We start from the raw sequence: 14,175 nt of genomic DNA, 5'->3' as shown, positions 1-14,175 counted from the left end.
GTCATCAACCTCTCATCCCCCCAACTCAGTGTGGGGTGACCCTGATTCTGCTAAGAGTGAAGGGGTCCTGTCTTGGGAATGTAGAGAAGAAGCTCAGATCAGATCTCATTTACTCCATCTCAGCCACAGATCCCTCTTCCTTTGCCTGTGTCCTCATATTCTTGCTTGGGTTAAGCATATAATTCACCATCTAAACCATGACGGTTTTGAGAATGAAACAGGGCACCCACCACCAGGCACTCCAGGACAACAGGTGGGGCCCAGGCAAACCAGGGTGTATGTCACCCTCCTCCTGCATGAACATTGACAAGTGCCAGCTCTATGCAGGGTCCTGTTTCTGGTACAGAAGGAGACTCAGTGCCGTCTGTGATTCCGTACAGCAGTAGCACCCATCAAGGGGACACCCAGGAGAGGCCTTATTCCTCACCTGCAAGGTCAGGGAAAACTTAGAAGAGGGGTGTTTTTCTGAGCTTTAAGTAAGCAGGGAAAGAGCCTAGGGACAGAGCATCGTCAGCAGCTTCTGAGGAACAGAGGAGCTGCCACACCCACATCCCAGACCCTGTGCACAGAGTTCACCATCAGTATGGGCAGCACAGGAATTTGGCTTTGAGCAGAGGAGGGGGCCTGAGGTAGGAGCAGTGTTGGCCACATATCCTGATCAGCCCAACTCAGGGGGATCTGGCCCAGACGTTGCCTGCTATCTCATTGACCAAACAACCAGCTGATTGGATGTCATGCTTTTCAAGCAGTTGCTATGGACACAGGCTTAGGCCAGAAACAGTTTGGACCTTGAATCTGTCAATATAACGGAGCTGTTGTAGATGAAAAGGATCCTGGAACCTCAGCCTAGTGGGCCAGGCCACAAAACGTGGGGCTCAGGAGTCAGACTGATTCGTACCAGGCTCCACCCCTTACCAGCTGTGGGGCCTAGAGCCATCTGCTTTTTCTCCTCTAACATGGGTATATTAGTTCCATATTTCTGCATAAAAAAATTATACCAAAACTTGGCAGTGGCTTAAAACAATAAGCATATCTTATCTCACACAGCTTCTGAGAGCCAGGAGCCCAGGAGCAGTCTCAGTGGGTGGTTCTGGCTCAGGGTCTCTCATGAGGTTGTCAGCTAGGGCTGCAGTCACCTGATGTCCCAGCTGAGGCTGGAGGATCTGCTTCCAAGGTGGGGCGCTCACAGGGCAGGCAGGTCAGTGCTGACAGCCTCAGTTTCTCCCCATGTGGACTTCTCCTTATGAGGGCTGCTTAAGTGTCCTCATGACATGGCGGCTGGCTTCCCCAGGGCTGGTGACCCAAGAGAGCAAGGCAGAAGCTGCAGTGCAGTTCTGACCTACCTCAGAAGTCATACTAGACCAGTTTCACGACATCCTGTTGGTTACACAGTCAACCTTACCCATGTTGGGTAGGGAGTGTGCATGCAAATTACCAGGTGGTGGGATCCCTGGGGTGCATGCTGGAGGCTGACTACCACAGTGGATTCATCATCCCCACCAAGACAAGCTGCAGTGAGAATAAATGAACTCACCTATGGGAAGCACCTGGTATACAGTAAGCACTCAATAAAGGGTCACTATTATCTTGAGCTGAAAACTCAGCATCCTGTAGCTGACTCAATGTCTTCATCGTTTCTAGACATCCCCTAAGACCTTCTGCCCCTCTTTCTTTTAGCCAAAGCCGTATAAGCCTCTGCTGCATCCAGGCCCTGTGCTGAGTACTAGTGACACAGCAGTGACAAAGTTTCAGGCTCCAGTGGACATCAGTCTGTGTGGTACAGCAAAGGACTGGCAGGTAAGGGGCAGTTGTTGACCAGTGGTCAGGGCTGGCCTCTCTGTGAAGGTAGCCCGTGCCCTGAGACCTGAGAGAAGTGAGGGAGTAGCTGTGTGGTCGAAGGGGGACACAGAGCATTTCAGGCAGATGACACAGGAAGGGCAAAGGCCCCAAGATGGGAGTTAATGGTCTGTGGTCAAGGAACAGAACAGAGGCCCAAGGGAAGAGGGGCAGGAAACGAAGTTGGGAGAGCAGGAAGCAGTCAGAAAAGTAAGAAGACTGGCTCCTAGTCTGAGGGCCACGGGAGTCTTGTCTGTGAGAGATGAGAGGGGCCTGGACCCGGCAGGGCTGTGAGGGAGGTGAGAAGTGGTAGGACTCTGGGCTGTCTGGAAGGTAGAGTTCCTTATGAAGGATTTGCTGTTTTATGGGATGGGGGCGGGGGTGAGAAAGGACACAGATGATTCCAGGATTTCTGACCGGAGCGAGCAGGAGGTGGTGCTGCCGTGAGCAGAACCAAGGTGGCTGCTGGGACAGGTCAGGGTGGGCGGGAGAGCAGGCACTTGATACTGGGCCTGTCACACATCCAGGGTGAGATGTCAGGGAGGTAGTTAGAGATATAAGTCTGGTGTTTGAGAGAGATGAGGCGGAAGATGTAAATTTAGGACTTGTCAGATTAGGTGGTGTTTAAAGCCACGAGTCTGGATGAGATCAGCAGGAGAGCGAGTGGGGAAGCAAAGGGCACCCAACTCCTTTAGCGTTTAGAGGTCAGAGGAGAAGAAGCTGGCGAGAAATGGAGCAGGTGTGGCAAGAGCTGGAGGAGGAGCACCCAGAGATGGGGGCACAGTACAACTCAGCCTGCCTCTCTACCCCCAGCCCCGGTGGCACCAAGGCCCTGGAGGCCCCCCAGGGCCCATCCTTCCCCTTCCACACATCAGCCCCCTCAGAGGCCTAAGGCAGTTAGGTGTCCTGCACAGACTGCTGCGAGCGTCTCCAGAACGGTCAGCCGTTCCACCCAGGCCATGTCCAGTCTTCCGCCACTTGACTCACCGTCTCATGCCCCACTCTAGTTGTCTGTCTCTCTCTTAATAACAGGGCTCAGCATTGAACAGGGCTGTCCCTGCCCTTCATTTAGACCCTCTATCTCTGTTAATGCAATCTTAAATAAAACCAGCCTTTCTAGTAGTACCAAATACAGAAGATATAACCAGGAAATAATAAGGGATCTGGGCTTGTTATAAGGGGGCTGTGAAAAAGGGAAATGGGATTGGTAGTATTGAAAAAGAATTCAGGGTTAGATCAGTGAGGGTCATGCCAAGGAGTTTGAATGCAGAAGGGAACAGGATCTGGAGAAGGTTCTCGATCAAGGAAATGAGGCAATCAGGTGAGTTTTGCTTCAGGAAGAGCCATGCTGGGTTCTGTTCCTAGCCTTGTCCCCAGTGAGTCCTTCCATGCTCACAAGCCAAGTGCGGTTCCAGGATGAATGAGGGTAGGGCAGGGGGGCCCCACTCTGTGCAGATGGAGGTAGTGGCTGCAGACACAGAGGCACCACGGAGCAGGGATGGCTCCAGGGAGGCAACAACCCTGCTGGTTCCCCAGCGTTTCCTTGAGGGCAATGAGGCTTATATTAATGAGAGGTAATTATGGGTACCCGTATGGGCCTAAGTATAGCTCAGAGACAAAAGCAGTGCAAGGCAGCCAGCTGCTTCCCCTACAGGGCCAAGGGTGGCCTATTTTAAGGCCTCCCCAAGGTAAGGCTCCTGCCATCCCTGGGTGTTGGGTGGCTGAGGTGCTGGCACTTGGTGTTCCAGGACCCTCACCAAGAGAGCTCACAGGGAATCAGTGTAATCAGATGCTCTGACCACCCTCACTCAAATCCCCTATTGCCTAGAGGTAGAAACTGAGGCCCAAAGAGAGGAACCAGTCTGAGGTCACAGCAAGTAAAGAGCAGAATCAGGATTTGAATCCAGGTCCAGCTACATGCACTTTCCACTCTGCTACACAGCATCCCTACACTGGAAGGCTCGGCCGGTCCCCAAGAAGCACAGTGAGGTGAAGAGGGGAGCATGAGTGATATTTATCCAGCACCTGAGTGCCAGATGCTTCCTATATGACTCTTTATAATTACAGCGACTCTTTATAATAATCTTAAAAGTAAGCATCCTCATCCCTATGTTATAGAAGAGGAAATGGAGGCTTAGGAGGATTAATTAAATCACCCAGTGTCTCTGGGAAAGGAGGGAAAGAAGTAGAACCCAGTGTCCTGTCTTAGGGTCGGTCAGGTTCCCCAGGTAACAGACTCTGGGGTCGGCATGGAAGTCTCTTGTGGACACCTGTGACAGGTGAGGGGCACAGGACTGGGCAGAGGGAGGAGTTGAACAGAGAGGGAGGTACAACAAAGGCGACAGATAATCCCCTGGGGAGCTCTGGAGCTGGGATGGTCTTTAGGTTGTTCTCAGTTGGGCAGGGGACAAGGCCTTGGTGCCTGGCCACCAACCAGTCACTGTACACTTCAGGCTTCCCTGGGGAAGGAGATAGCCTTGGATGCGGCATCTCCCGTCAGCTGAGATCAAGGCCCAGCAGGCACCCAGCTGTGAGCTGTCAGCGGCCAGTGCTCTTGGCAGCTGGAGACATGAGTGCCTCAGTCCTAAAGGGGGGACCTGGGTGGCCACCAGAGCACCCATGACACATCCATACCAGGTCCTTTCTCATTCTGCCCTCCAGGTGAGAAGAACCAGCTCTTCCTTGCCCACAAGGAGGTTATAGGAACATGGGATCATGTTCCTGTGGAGCTGACAGGCCAGGGGATGCTGGAGGGAAGGGAGGCCATCCGTGCTAATGAGGAAAGAAAGAGTGAGTGGTTGGTCCATCAAAAGTTGAAAAACACTACCCATTAAAAACCTATAGGGACAGAATGGGAGAAAATACTTGCAAATCATGTATCTGATGAGGGTTTGTTAATATCCAGAGTATACAAACTCCTAAAACTCAACAGCAAAAATGACCAATCACCCAATTCAAAAATGAGCAAAGGACTTAAATAGACATTTCTCCAAAGAAGATATACAAATGGCCAATAAGCCACATGAAAAGATGCCCATATCATTAGTCATCAGGGAAATGTGAATCAAAACTACACTGAAATACCAGTTCATACCTACTAGGATGGCTATAATTTTTAAATTTCTTAAAAGGCAAGTAACATGTATTGATGAGGCTGTGGAGAAATTGGAACCCCATGCATGGCTGGTGGGAATGTAAAATGGTGCAGACACTGTGGAAAACAGTTTACTAGTTCCTCAAAAAGTTAAACAATTACCATATGACCCAGCAGTTCCACACCTAGGTATTTACCCAGAAGAACTGAAAGCAGGGCCTCCATCAGATACTTATACACTAGCATTCATTGCAGCATTATTCACAAGAGCCAAAAGGTGGAGACAAACCAAATGCCCATCAGTAGACGAATGGACAAACAAAAAGTGCTACCTACATACAATGGAATATTATTCTTCCATAAAGACGAGTGGTATTCTGACACATGCTACAACATGGACGAACTTTGAGGATACAAAGGACAAATGTATGATTCCACTTATATGAAATATCCAGAATAGGCAAATTCATAGAGAGAGAAAGTAAATTAGAAATTATCAGGGACTGGAAGAGAGGGGAGAATAAGGAGTTACTGCTTAATGGTTATAGAGTTTCTGTTTGGGTGATAAAAAGGTTTTGGACATAAATAATGGTCCCACAACATCATGAGTGTAATTAATGCCACTGAACTGGACACTTAAAAATGGCAAATGTGGCAAAATTTATGTTTTGTATATTTTACCACAGTAAAAATAAAATGCATGCAAAATAAGTAAATCCAGAGAGACAGCAAATAGATTGGTGGTTTCCAGGGGCCAGGAGGAGGAGGGAACAGGGGGTGACTGCTTTTTAGGTACAGGGATTTCTTTTGGAGTTAAGAAAATGTTTTAGAACTAAATGGAGGTAGTGGTTATACAGCATTGTAAATGTACTAACTGTCACCGAATTATATACTTTAAAATGATTAATATTATGTGAATTTCACCCCCATTTTAAAAAAAGTGTTGGGGGGAACCTGTGGGGAAGTAAAATCTATGAGATGCAGCCAAATAGGTAATCAGGGGAAAATGCATAGCCTTTCCAATGACACATTTATTAGAATATAAGAAAGTCAGAAAATAAAGGAATTAAGTTTCCAACTCAGAAAGGTAGACGAGTTGTTAGAGGAAAGAGAGGAGCTAAGCATTCATCCCAAGAGCCTTAGGGAGCCACTGAAGGGGAAGAACACTCTTGCTTTGGCATTTTAGAAATTCATCCCAGCTGTAGTTTGGGACCTGGATTGTAGGGGTCTTAGAGTGAACGCAGAGAGACAAGAGAGGAGGCTGGTACAATTGTCCAGGTGAGGACTGGGAGTGACAGAGGCAGACGATACAGAGAGGGGATGGCATCAGGAAACAGAACTGAGACAGCATCACTGTGACAGTGACTGTCATAGCTGGGGTTCTCCAGAAGCATGCCCAAGACAAGGATTCAAGTCCAAGTACTTCATCTGGGAACAGGGTGCACAGTGTGGAAGTGGAGAGGTAAATCAGAGAAGGTGAGGCAGCCAATGAAGGGGGCTTTATCAAGCAAGTCACTGCCATAGACAACTGGAGCTCAGTCCTTCTGGACAACTCCAGGAGTCAGTGTAGAGACTGGTTCTGGTGGGTGGAGGAGCTGGGGTATTTATACACCAGCTTCCTGACAGTCACTGGATGAGACCTCCAAATGGGTGAGGGGTGTTGGTCATTAATCTCTGACAGTTCCTGTTAGCTACGACATGTAAGCAGTGCAGGCTCTAGCTGCTGGAGAAAGCCTCCCTGCCCCCACAGGGATGCCGATGCTGACAGCTGGAAGTCAGCCTGTTGGCACCACAGTGATGAGACCATAGGAAATACGGGCAGGGCACCCACAGCCAATGCTGTAGTGACTGACTGGACATGAGGCCAATCAGTCAGGCTCTTGTTGAAAGACACATAACCCAACTTGGGCAAAAAGTCTCTTAACTCTCATGTCTGAGACATCAGGCAAGGTCTTGATGAAGGACTCTAGGCTGATACTCTGCCCAGCACAGCAGCCTGAACAAAAGGGAGGGCATCTCTTTCCCAAGGGTCCAGCCATAATCCCAAGGCTAACTCTCATTGGTTAGCAAGGAACCTGTTTCCATCTCTGAGCCAATCAGTACTCAGGGATGTAAGGCTCTGATTGGCCAGGCCAAGGGCATGTGTCTGCCCCTGGGCTTCTGGGATTGGGCTGGCTCTACCTGGATTGTAGGAACTGAGACTGGGGCGGATTCATTGTTCAGGTACAGTGAGGCTGTTACTAGGGAAGGACGAGGAAGGTCAGGAGGAGGGGAAATTCAAGGCGATGCCCAGGTGTCTGGCTTGAACCCTACTGGGTGACACTAGAGCATTTTACTGATATGGGGGCACTGTGGACCTGCCCAGGCCCCTGGGGTGCACCAGCATTTAAAGTGGAGTTTGACCACCAGAACTCAGGGAAGGGTTTGTCCCCCAGGGAATGAGCCTGTGCCAGCACCTCACAGTTCACTGAATACTTTCCTACACCTTCTCTCCCTCACTTCCCCCTCCTGGCCCCATTTGGCAGCTGCGCAGTTTGAGGCTCGGGGAGTAACTATGGGCCCAGGCTCACAGGGTCCTCTGGGGGACAACTCTGGATTCCCAGGGTCAGGAATACCTGAGATGTGAAGCTGAAGCCAGCTTCTCCCTGAGAGGGCTGAAGAAGGTGCCCTGGGCTGGGAGAACCAAGTATAGTGTGCACTTCCAGGGCAGGGCAGGGCTCTGCAGCTGCCTTGTGCTCCCGGTGACCAGCCCTCTCCAGCTCCAGCATTCCTAGGGAGTCAGGCCCCTGCAGGGCTGGGTTTGCAGTGTTCTCAGTTGTCAGTATCACTGCCTTAATTGAGCGGGCATCAAGGACATATTGCTGAATCACACTTTCTCAGCTGGAGAGCCAGGGAGGCTGGCCCCTGAGCCCAGGGCTCACTGTATGGCCCTGTGGGGATGTAAGGAGGCCAAGAAAAGCCTGGAGAGCAGAGGAAGGTGATTTTGCATTTGCCTGAAATTGTCTTCAAGAAGAGATTTACCTAGAGGAAGCTGCTGCTGCCTGGAGTGGAGCGGGCTCCCTGACTTCTGGGACACTGAGGTGGCTGAAGTCTGAGTTACCTTGGCTAGAACTGCCTCTCCCAGCCACAGTTCCCCCATCCGTGAAGTGGAGGTAATGGTCCCCCATCTCCTGCGGCTCTGTTAGGAGATGGTGTGGTGAAGGCAGAGGTGTCTGTCAGTGGACTTCCTCTCCAGGCTGGGGATAAATGCTCTGACAAGCCACCTGGTGGAAACATGTTCCAATGGGACTGCTGCACCATAAGGCTGTCACTAAAGTGCTCTGGACTCCAGGAGTGGGGTCCATCCGGCTCCTAGAGGCAAGGAGAGTCTCTGGCAGTTCAGGGGGAGAATTTGAACCAGGTGGACTGCAGAAGTCTGAGGGCTTAGGAAGGTTTAGGGCACTGTTGGTCATGAAATGGCTAGGTCCCAGGAAATAATTCTCAGATCCTTGCAGGTCTTGGGACCAGCCAGCTCAGAGTGACAGTTCAAGGCAGCTATGCAGAGGAGTAGGAAGAACTGTGGATCCCAGTCCTGCATCAGCACTGGACCCACTGTGTGATCTTAGGGAACTTCTTCCCCCCAAGCCCTCAGTTTCCCCATTGATGAGTTTCACCTGGCCCATGTTTTCATGCAGCATTTGGTGGGGTCTGGGATTTGCCTAAAGAGCTGCTCTGAGGGGTGGGAGGGAGTCTCAGACAACTGAACCCATGCTCGGTGTCTTAGTTTCCTATTGCTGCTGTAACAAATTACCATGAACACAGTGGCTTGAAACAACTGATTTATCCTTTTACAGTTCTAGAGGCCAGGTCTAAAATGGGTGGCAGGGGAACATTCTTTCTGGAGGCTCTTAGGGACAACCTAACTTCTTGCCTCTTCCAGCTTCTAACGGCTGTTTGCACTCCTCAGTTCATACCCCGCACCACACTGACCTCTGCTTCCGTCTGTGCAAATTCTCAGACTCTGACCCTCATGCCTCCCTCCTGTAAGGACCCATGTGATTAGGTTGTGCTCCTCCAGATAACCCAGGACAATCTCCCTATCTCAAGATCCTTAATCATACCTGCAAAATCCATTTTACTATATAAAATAACGTAATCACATATTCTAGGAATTAGGACATGGGCATCTTTGGAAGCTCTCATTCTGCCTCCCACACTTGGCTTCAGCCAGAGCCTGCCCACTCCTTCCTAGCCCAGCCCCTCCAGGGGCTCTTCCCCACTGCTCTTGTCCTTACTTGCTCTGCTCCAACTACACTGACTCCTTTCAGACCCCCAGCACACCAGGCACATAGTCCACACCAAGCCTTGGGACTCCTAACAGGGCTGGTGGGGTCCAGGGCTTAGAAACTCACTGACTTCCCCTCTGCTCCATGGTATAAATGGAAAGGCTGGGGCCCAAAAAGGGAAGGAATTTGCCTAAGTTTGAGACTAGTATTTCCAGGGTGTTCCTGGATGGAACATCCAACTCATCCCACTACCCCATTTTACAGATGGGGATCTGGCACAGTGGTTCCACCTGAAGGCCACCCCATCCTGAGGCCTTATCCTTTCTACCCAGACCTGAGAATGTGCTCCTGTTATTAACTCGCTAAGAACTCTGTTCCAGGATGGCTGCCATTGATTCATCCCAGTTGGAAATGATGTGGTAGTGGGCTTGTTGGCCTCTCTGATGTCTGCAGCCCCCAGAGCCTAGCACAGAGGTCACTCTCAGCAGACATGTGTTGAGGGACAGAGCAGTTTTTTATAAAGGGTTTACATTTGATGTAGGATTTCTCTGCTAAAATGAGAGCTGGACAGTACTTTCATCAGACCTGGATAAAACTGGGCTCTACACTTCAGAAGGCCACTCTGGCCCTCTTGCGGCCATTTTCTTCCCTATCATGCAAGGCTTGTTCAGGGGCCAAGGGGCCATGCCCATCCAGAGTATGTCCGCACTTTAGACCACACCGTGGGTACTGGAACACTGGAATTCCAGACCCGGATGAGCAGGCCTGCTTCCAGCGCCAACATGGGATCGTTCCCGAGGCCGACACTGCCAGTGAGACCATCCCTAGGCCCAAAGGGTGGCTGTTTGGGGGCACGTGAAGTGAGCTTGAGGGACATGGAGTTGTGCAGCTCCTGTGGCGAGGGACAGAGTCACAGAAGGAAGAAAACAGAGGGTAGGCCATCCCCCCACCACATTCCACCATGGAATTTGGAGAGAAGCAAGAAGTCTGAGTTCAAACCTGTCTTTCCAGGTTATTGTGAAGATATGTTCATCAAAGTAGGAGAGTAGAACATATTTTTTGTTTAACAATTTCATGACCTGAGTTGTAACTTTTATTTATACATATGGGCCTCCATTTGTATTCTTGTCCTGCACCCCACCTTATTAAGGGCAGGCCAAGTGTCTTTAAAAAGAACCCAACCCTGAGCTCTCTGGGGATCTGGCTGACCTTCCTGGCACCCTGTCCCCTCTAAATCCAGCTGACTCTTCTCTGTCTTCTCCTCCCAGGATAGTTGCTGCCCGGGAGAGGCAACCCCGGGCACCTCGCTAGGGCGACGGCCCCTGCCACGAGGGCCAGGATCATGAAAGGCCTCGGTGACAGCCGCCCCCGCCACCTCTCCGACAGCCTGGACCCACCACACGAACCCCTCTTCACAGGGCCTGACCGCAACCCCTACTTGCTATCGCCCACCGAGGCCTTTGCCCGTGAGGCTCGCTTCCCTGGGCAGAACACTCTGCCGGGAGATGGTCTCTTCCCACTCAATGACCAGCTGCCGCCACCTAGCAGCACCTTCCCCCGCATCCACTATAACTCCCACTTCGAGGTGCCAGAGGAGAGCCCCTTCCCCAGCCATGCCCAGGCTACCAAGATCAACCGGCTGCCTGCCAACCTCCTGGACCAGTTTGAGAAGCAGTTGCCCATCCACCGGGATGGCTTCAGCACACTCCAGTTCCCCCGCGGTGAGGCCAAGGCCCGTGGCGAGAGTCCTGGCCGCATCCGCCATCTGGTCCACTCAGTCCAGCGGCTCTTCTTCACCAAGGCTCCCTCACTGGAGGGCACGGCAGGCAAAGTCGGTGGCAATGGCAGCAAGAAAGGCGGCATGGAGGACGGCAAGGGCCGGAGGGCCAAGAGCAAGGAGCGGGCCAAGGCCGGGGAGCCCAAACGGCGCAGCCGCTCCAACATCTCAGGCTGGTGGAGTTCTGACGACAACTTGGATGGTGAGACCGGTGCCTTCCGCAGCAGTGGCCCAGCCTCTGGGCTGATGACACTAGGCCGACAGGCAGAACGCAGCCAGCCACGCTACTTCATGCATGCCTACAACACCATCAGTGGGCACATGCTCAAAGCCACCAAAAACACCACCACCGAGCTGACTACCCCACCACCCCCACCTGCACCCCCGGCCACCTGCCCCAGCCTTGCGGTGGGCACTGACACCAACTATGTCAAGCGGGGCTCCTGGTCCACTCTGACCCTCAGCCACGCCCATGAGGTCTGCCAGAAGACTTCAGCCACCTTGGATAAGAGCCTACTAAAATCCAAATCCTGCCACCAGGGTCTAGCCTACCACTACCTGCAGGTGCGTCCCTGCCAGTGGCAGGGGTTGGGTGAGGAGCTTGGGGAAGGCACCAGTTCTGAGGGCCAGCTGTACCACAGACTTGGACAGTTAATGCACTCTGTGAGTGAGGGCCTCTGCTTGTTCACTTGTGAAATGGATGTCTGGTGGTACTTGCCAATAAGGGGATTTCTTCTACTAGTCATGCCCTCAGCAGGCACTGATTAGGGCCCTTCTGAGCCTAGTCCTGAGTAGGGACTAGAATGTGTCCCTACCCTTTAAAAGACAAACTTGGAAACTGCCATTCACCCCCTCATAGGACCAATTGCATGGAATTCTAAGTGCCAGCCTCTTGCCTGCTGTCTCCAAACCCCAGGACAGGGTCTGGCATAGAGAAAGTATTCAGATAATGCAAGGAGAGAGGGGGTACAGAGAGGAACAGATGGACACTTAAGTGAACAGAGCTAGAAGTAAATAAGTCATAGCCCCGATTATCAGGAAGCTTGAAGAGAAAGACAATGAACAGTCATGTCAACGTGAGCAGTGTGAGGAAGTTGGCATAGAGGGCTGCTGGAGCCCAGAGGCCCTAACCCAGCTTGGAGGACTAGCTTCTTTCAAATTTTAATGTTTATTGAGGCCCTTATTATGCACCAAGCCTACAATTCTGCAAAGTGGTGGAAGGCTCAGAGATGTCCCTGCTGCTCCAATACTCCTGAGCTATCAAGGGCAGGGCGAGTGGCTGTGACTGGGTGTAGTTCCTCGGGGCAGAAGCCAAGCTGCGGGTGGAAATTTATAGAGAGCAGATTTCAGTACACATAAGGATGCAAGGGGCTGTTTCTGTACGTGATGAGGCCTCATCCTGGGGCCCTGGGCCAGGGGAGTGGGGGTGCCAGTGCAGGCCTGGTCAGTCTTTGGGAACATTACATGCATTTTGAACCAGATGAACATCAAAGTCTAACAAAGCCCTGAGTTCTTGTCATTCTATATAAAATTCTAAAGAGAGAGACTATAGGGAAAAGCTCTTTTTTTCCAATAGGAGGAAAATGAAATCTAGACAGTATTTTATATATTTAAAGCTTTTGTGGCTCTCAATTCACTTCCTTAGTTCAGAAACATCCAAGAGGGTGGTGTGTGACCTGGCTCCCTCTCAGGGTGGTGTGGTTTGGTCTGATGATGCGAAAATGCTTTAGAACACCATGAAAGGGTAGCCCTACAGGTCTTGGGGTTTGTGCTGCCTGCTTAGGTCACAGGAGGTGGGTGAGTGGGGCTAGGGTAGCAGGAATATACAAGGCCACCTTCCTAAGAGGCAGGTGGAGGTTGCAGGATAGACTAGCAAATGGTTTGGGAAGTAGATTACTGCAGGCCCTAGTGACTGGGCTGGGCAGTTAGCTGGGGGATAGTGTATGGGAAGGTTGAGGGTTGTGGGTGGAAGTCTCAGATGGGGACCCTCCTTCCAGCAAGGACTGGCCACTGGCAATGTAGGCACCTGGAAGGATGCAGTATCTATGCAGGTGTGCTGCTGAGAGTGTGTTTTGTATAATGGATATGCTGTGTACACTTGGAAATGTGTGTATCTGCACTGTGGGTAAGTCTACACACCTGTGTTGAGGCAAGGCCATGGTGAGGTAGGGACATACTGAAATGTGTCCAGTGCGGTGACTGCTGGTACATATATGAGGAGGGGTGTCAGTATGCTCTGTGTTCATATTGTGTGTACACCTTGAGGCACATGCTTGCAGTGAAGTGGCCACTGGTGTGCATCCTTGATGAGATGGGTATGTGTGGGAAAGTCTACCTGCGTACATGTCAGTGTGCGTAAGGTGGACAAGCAGTGGAGACTGCATACCACCCTGGAGCAGCTGGTAGAACCTGGCCTCAAAAGGGCAGCGAAGTTCCCCTCAGTTGGTTTCTGCTTCTGTAACTCCTGGGGACCAGGGATGCCCTCACAGCTGTGACCTCACTTGCCCACTTCCACAGGTGGTGTCCCTAAGGTTCAGATGGGAAAACTGAGCCCTTTTACCAGGTCACCATGTGGCTGCTGGACTTACAAAATCTTCTCCGTACCTCAGTGTATCCACCTGTGGGATATGGACTGTTGACTGGCTCCAAGGACCCTGCTGCCAGGACTGATGTGCAAAGATCCTCCGACCAGCCCTCCTCCCAGGACCCTCCTGCCACCCACCTTCCTAGGGCCAGGCTCTTGGTGCCAGATCTGGGGGCCTCTCTCAGGCCTGCTGTCCTTCTCTGTGCAGTGGGATTATAAGTCATCCTCTGAGATAGTAGGGTGCATGATGGGTCACGGTGGGCACTCAGAAGGGTAACTGCAGTAGAGGCCATGTGATCCTAAGGCTGGGCGGCTTGGGGCCTCACCCAGCCTGGGATCCATGGAGAAATCTGAGGCTGAGGGGGCAAGGATTTGCTTTAAGGCCGCACAGTGAAGTGGTGGCAGAGCCGGCTCCGGAACCCAGGTATCCCTACCACCCCAGAGTTCAGCTGGGTGGCCTCGAAGGCAGTACGGAGCACGAAGGCCGAACTCTCCGGGATGGGGAGCGAGGGAGCTTCAGAGCCGGGGGCTAAGGGTTCTCGCCCCCGCTCATTTTCCAGGTGATGTGCCCCAAGCTGGGCGCCGGTGGCATGCTGCGGGTGTGCACTGCCCTGCGCCA

At 51.8% G+C, this 14,175-nt stretch overlaps 1 protein-coding gene across 11 annotated transcripts in view; it reads left to right on the top strand.

Annotated features, from left to right (window-relative positions):
- Window positions 1-14,175, top strand: part of DLGAP4 (DLG associated protein 4) — a 185,121-nt gene that overhangs the window by 87,394 nt on the left and 83,552 nt on the right. For 10 of the 11 annotated variants that reach the window (XM_073236650.1, XM_073236651.1, XM_073236648.1 and 7 more), the window contains 2 exons: window positions 1,678-1,797; window positions 10,464-11,536. In XM_073236650.1, the coding sequence (XP_073092751.1) occupies window positions 10,538-11,536 (999 nt within the window). In that variant the 5' untranslated portion in view covers window positions 1,678-1,797; window positions 10,464-10,537. The remainder of the gene's footprint in view (window positions 1-1,677; window positions 1,798-10,463; window positions 11,537-14,175) is intronic. The other variant, XM_073236647.1, reaches the window with a different exon arrangement.

This window comes from Manis javanica, chromosome 5 (genome assembly GCF_040802235.1).
Source record: "Manis javanica isolate MJ-LG chromosome 5, MJ_LKY, whole genome shotgun sequence".
NCBI lineage: Eukaryota > Metazoa > Chordata > Mammalia > Pholidota > Manidae > Manis > Manis javanica.
The sequence above is the reverse complement of the archived record's forward strand: the minus strand, read 5'-3'. Positions and strand labels throughout refer to the sequence as shown.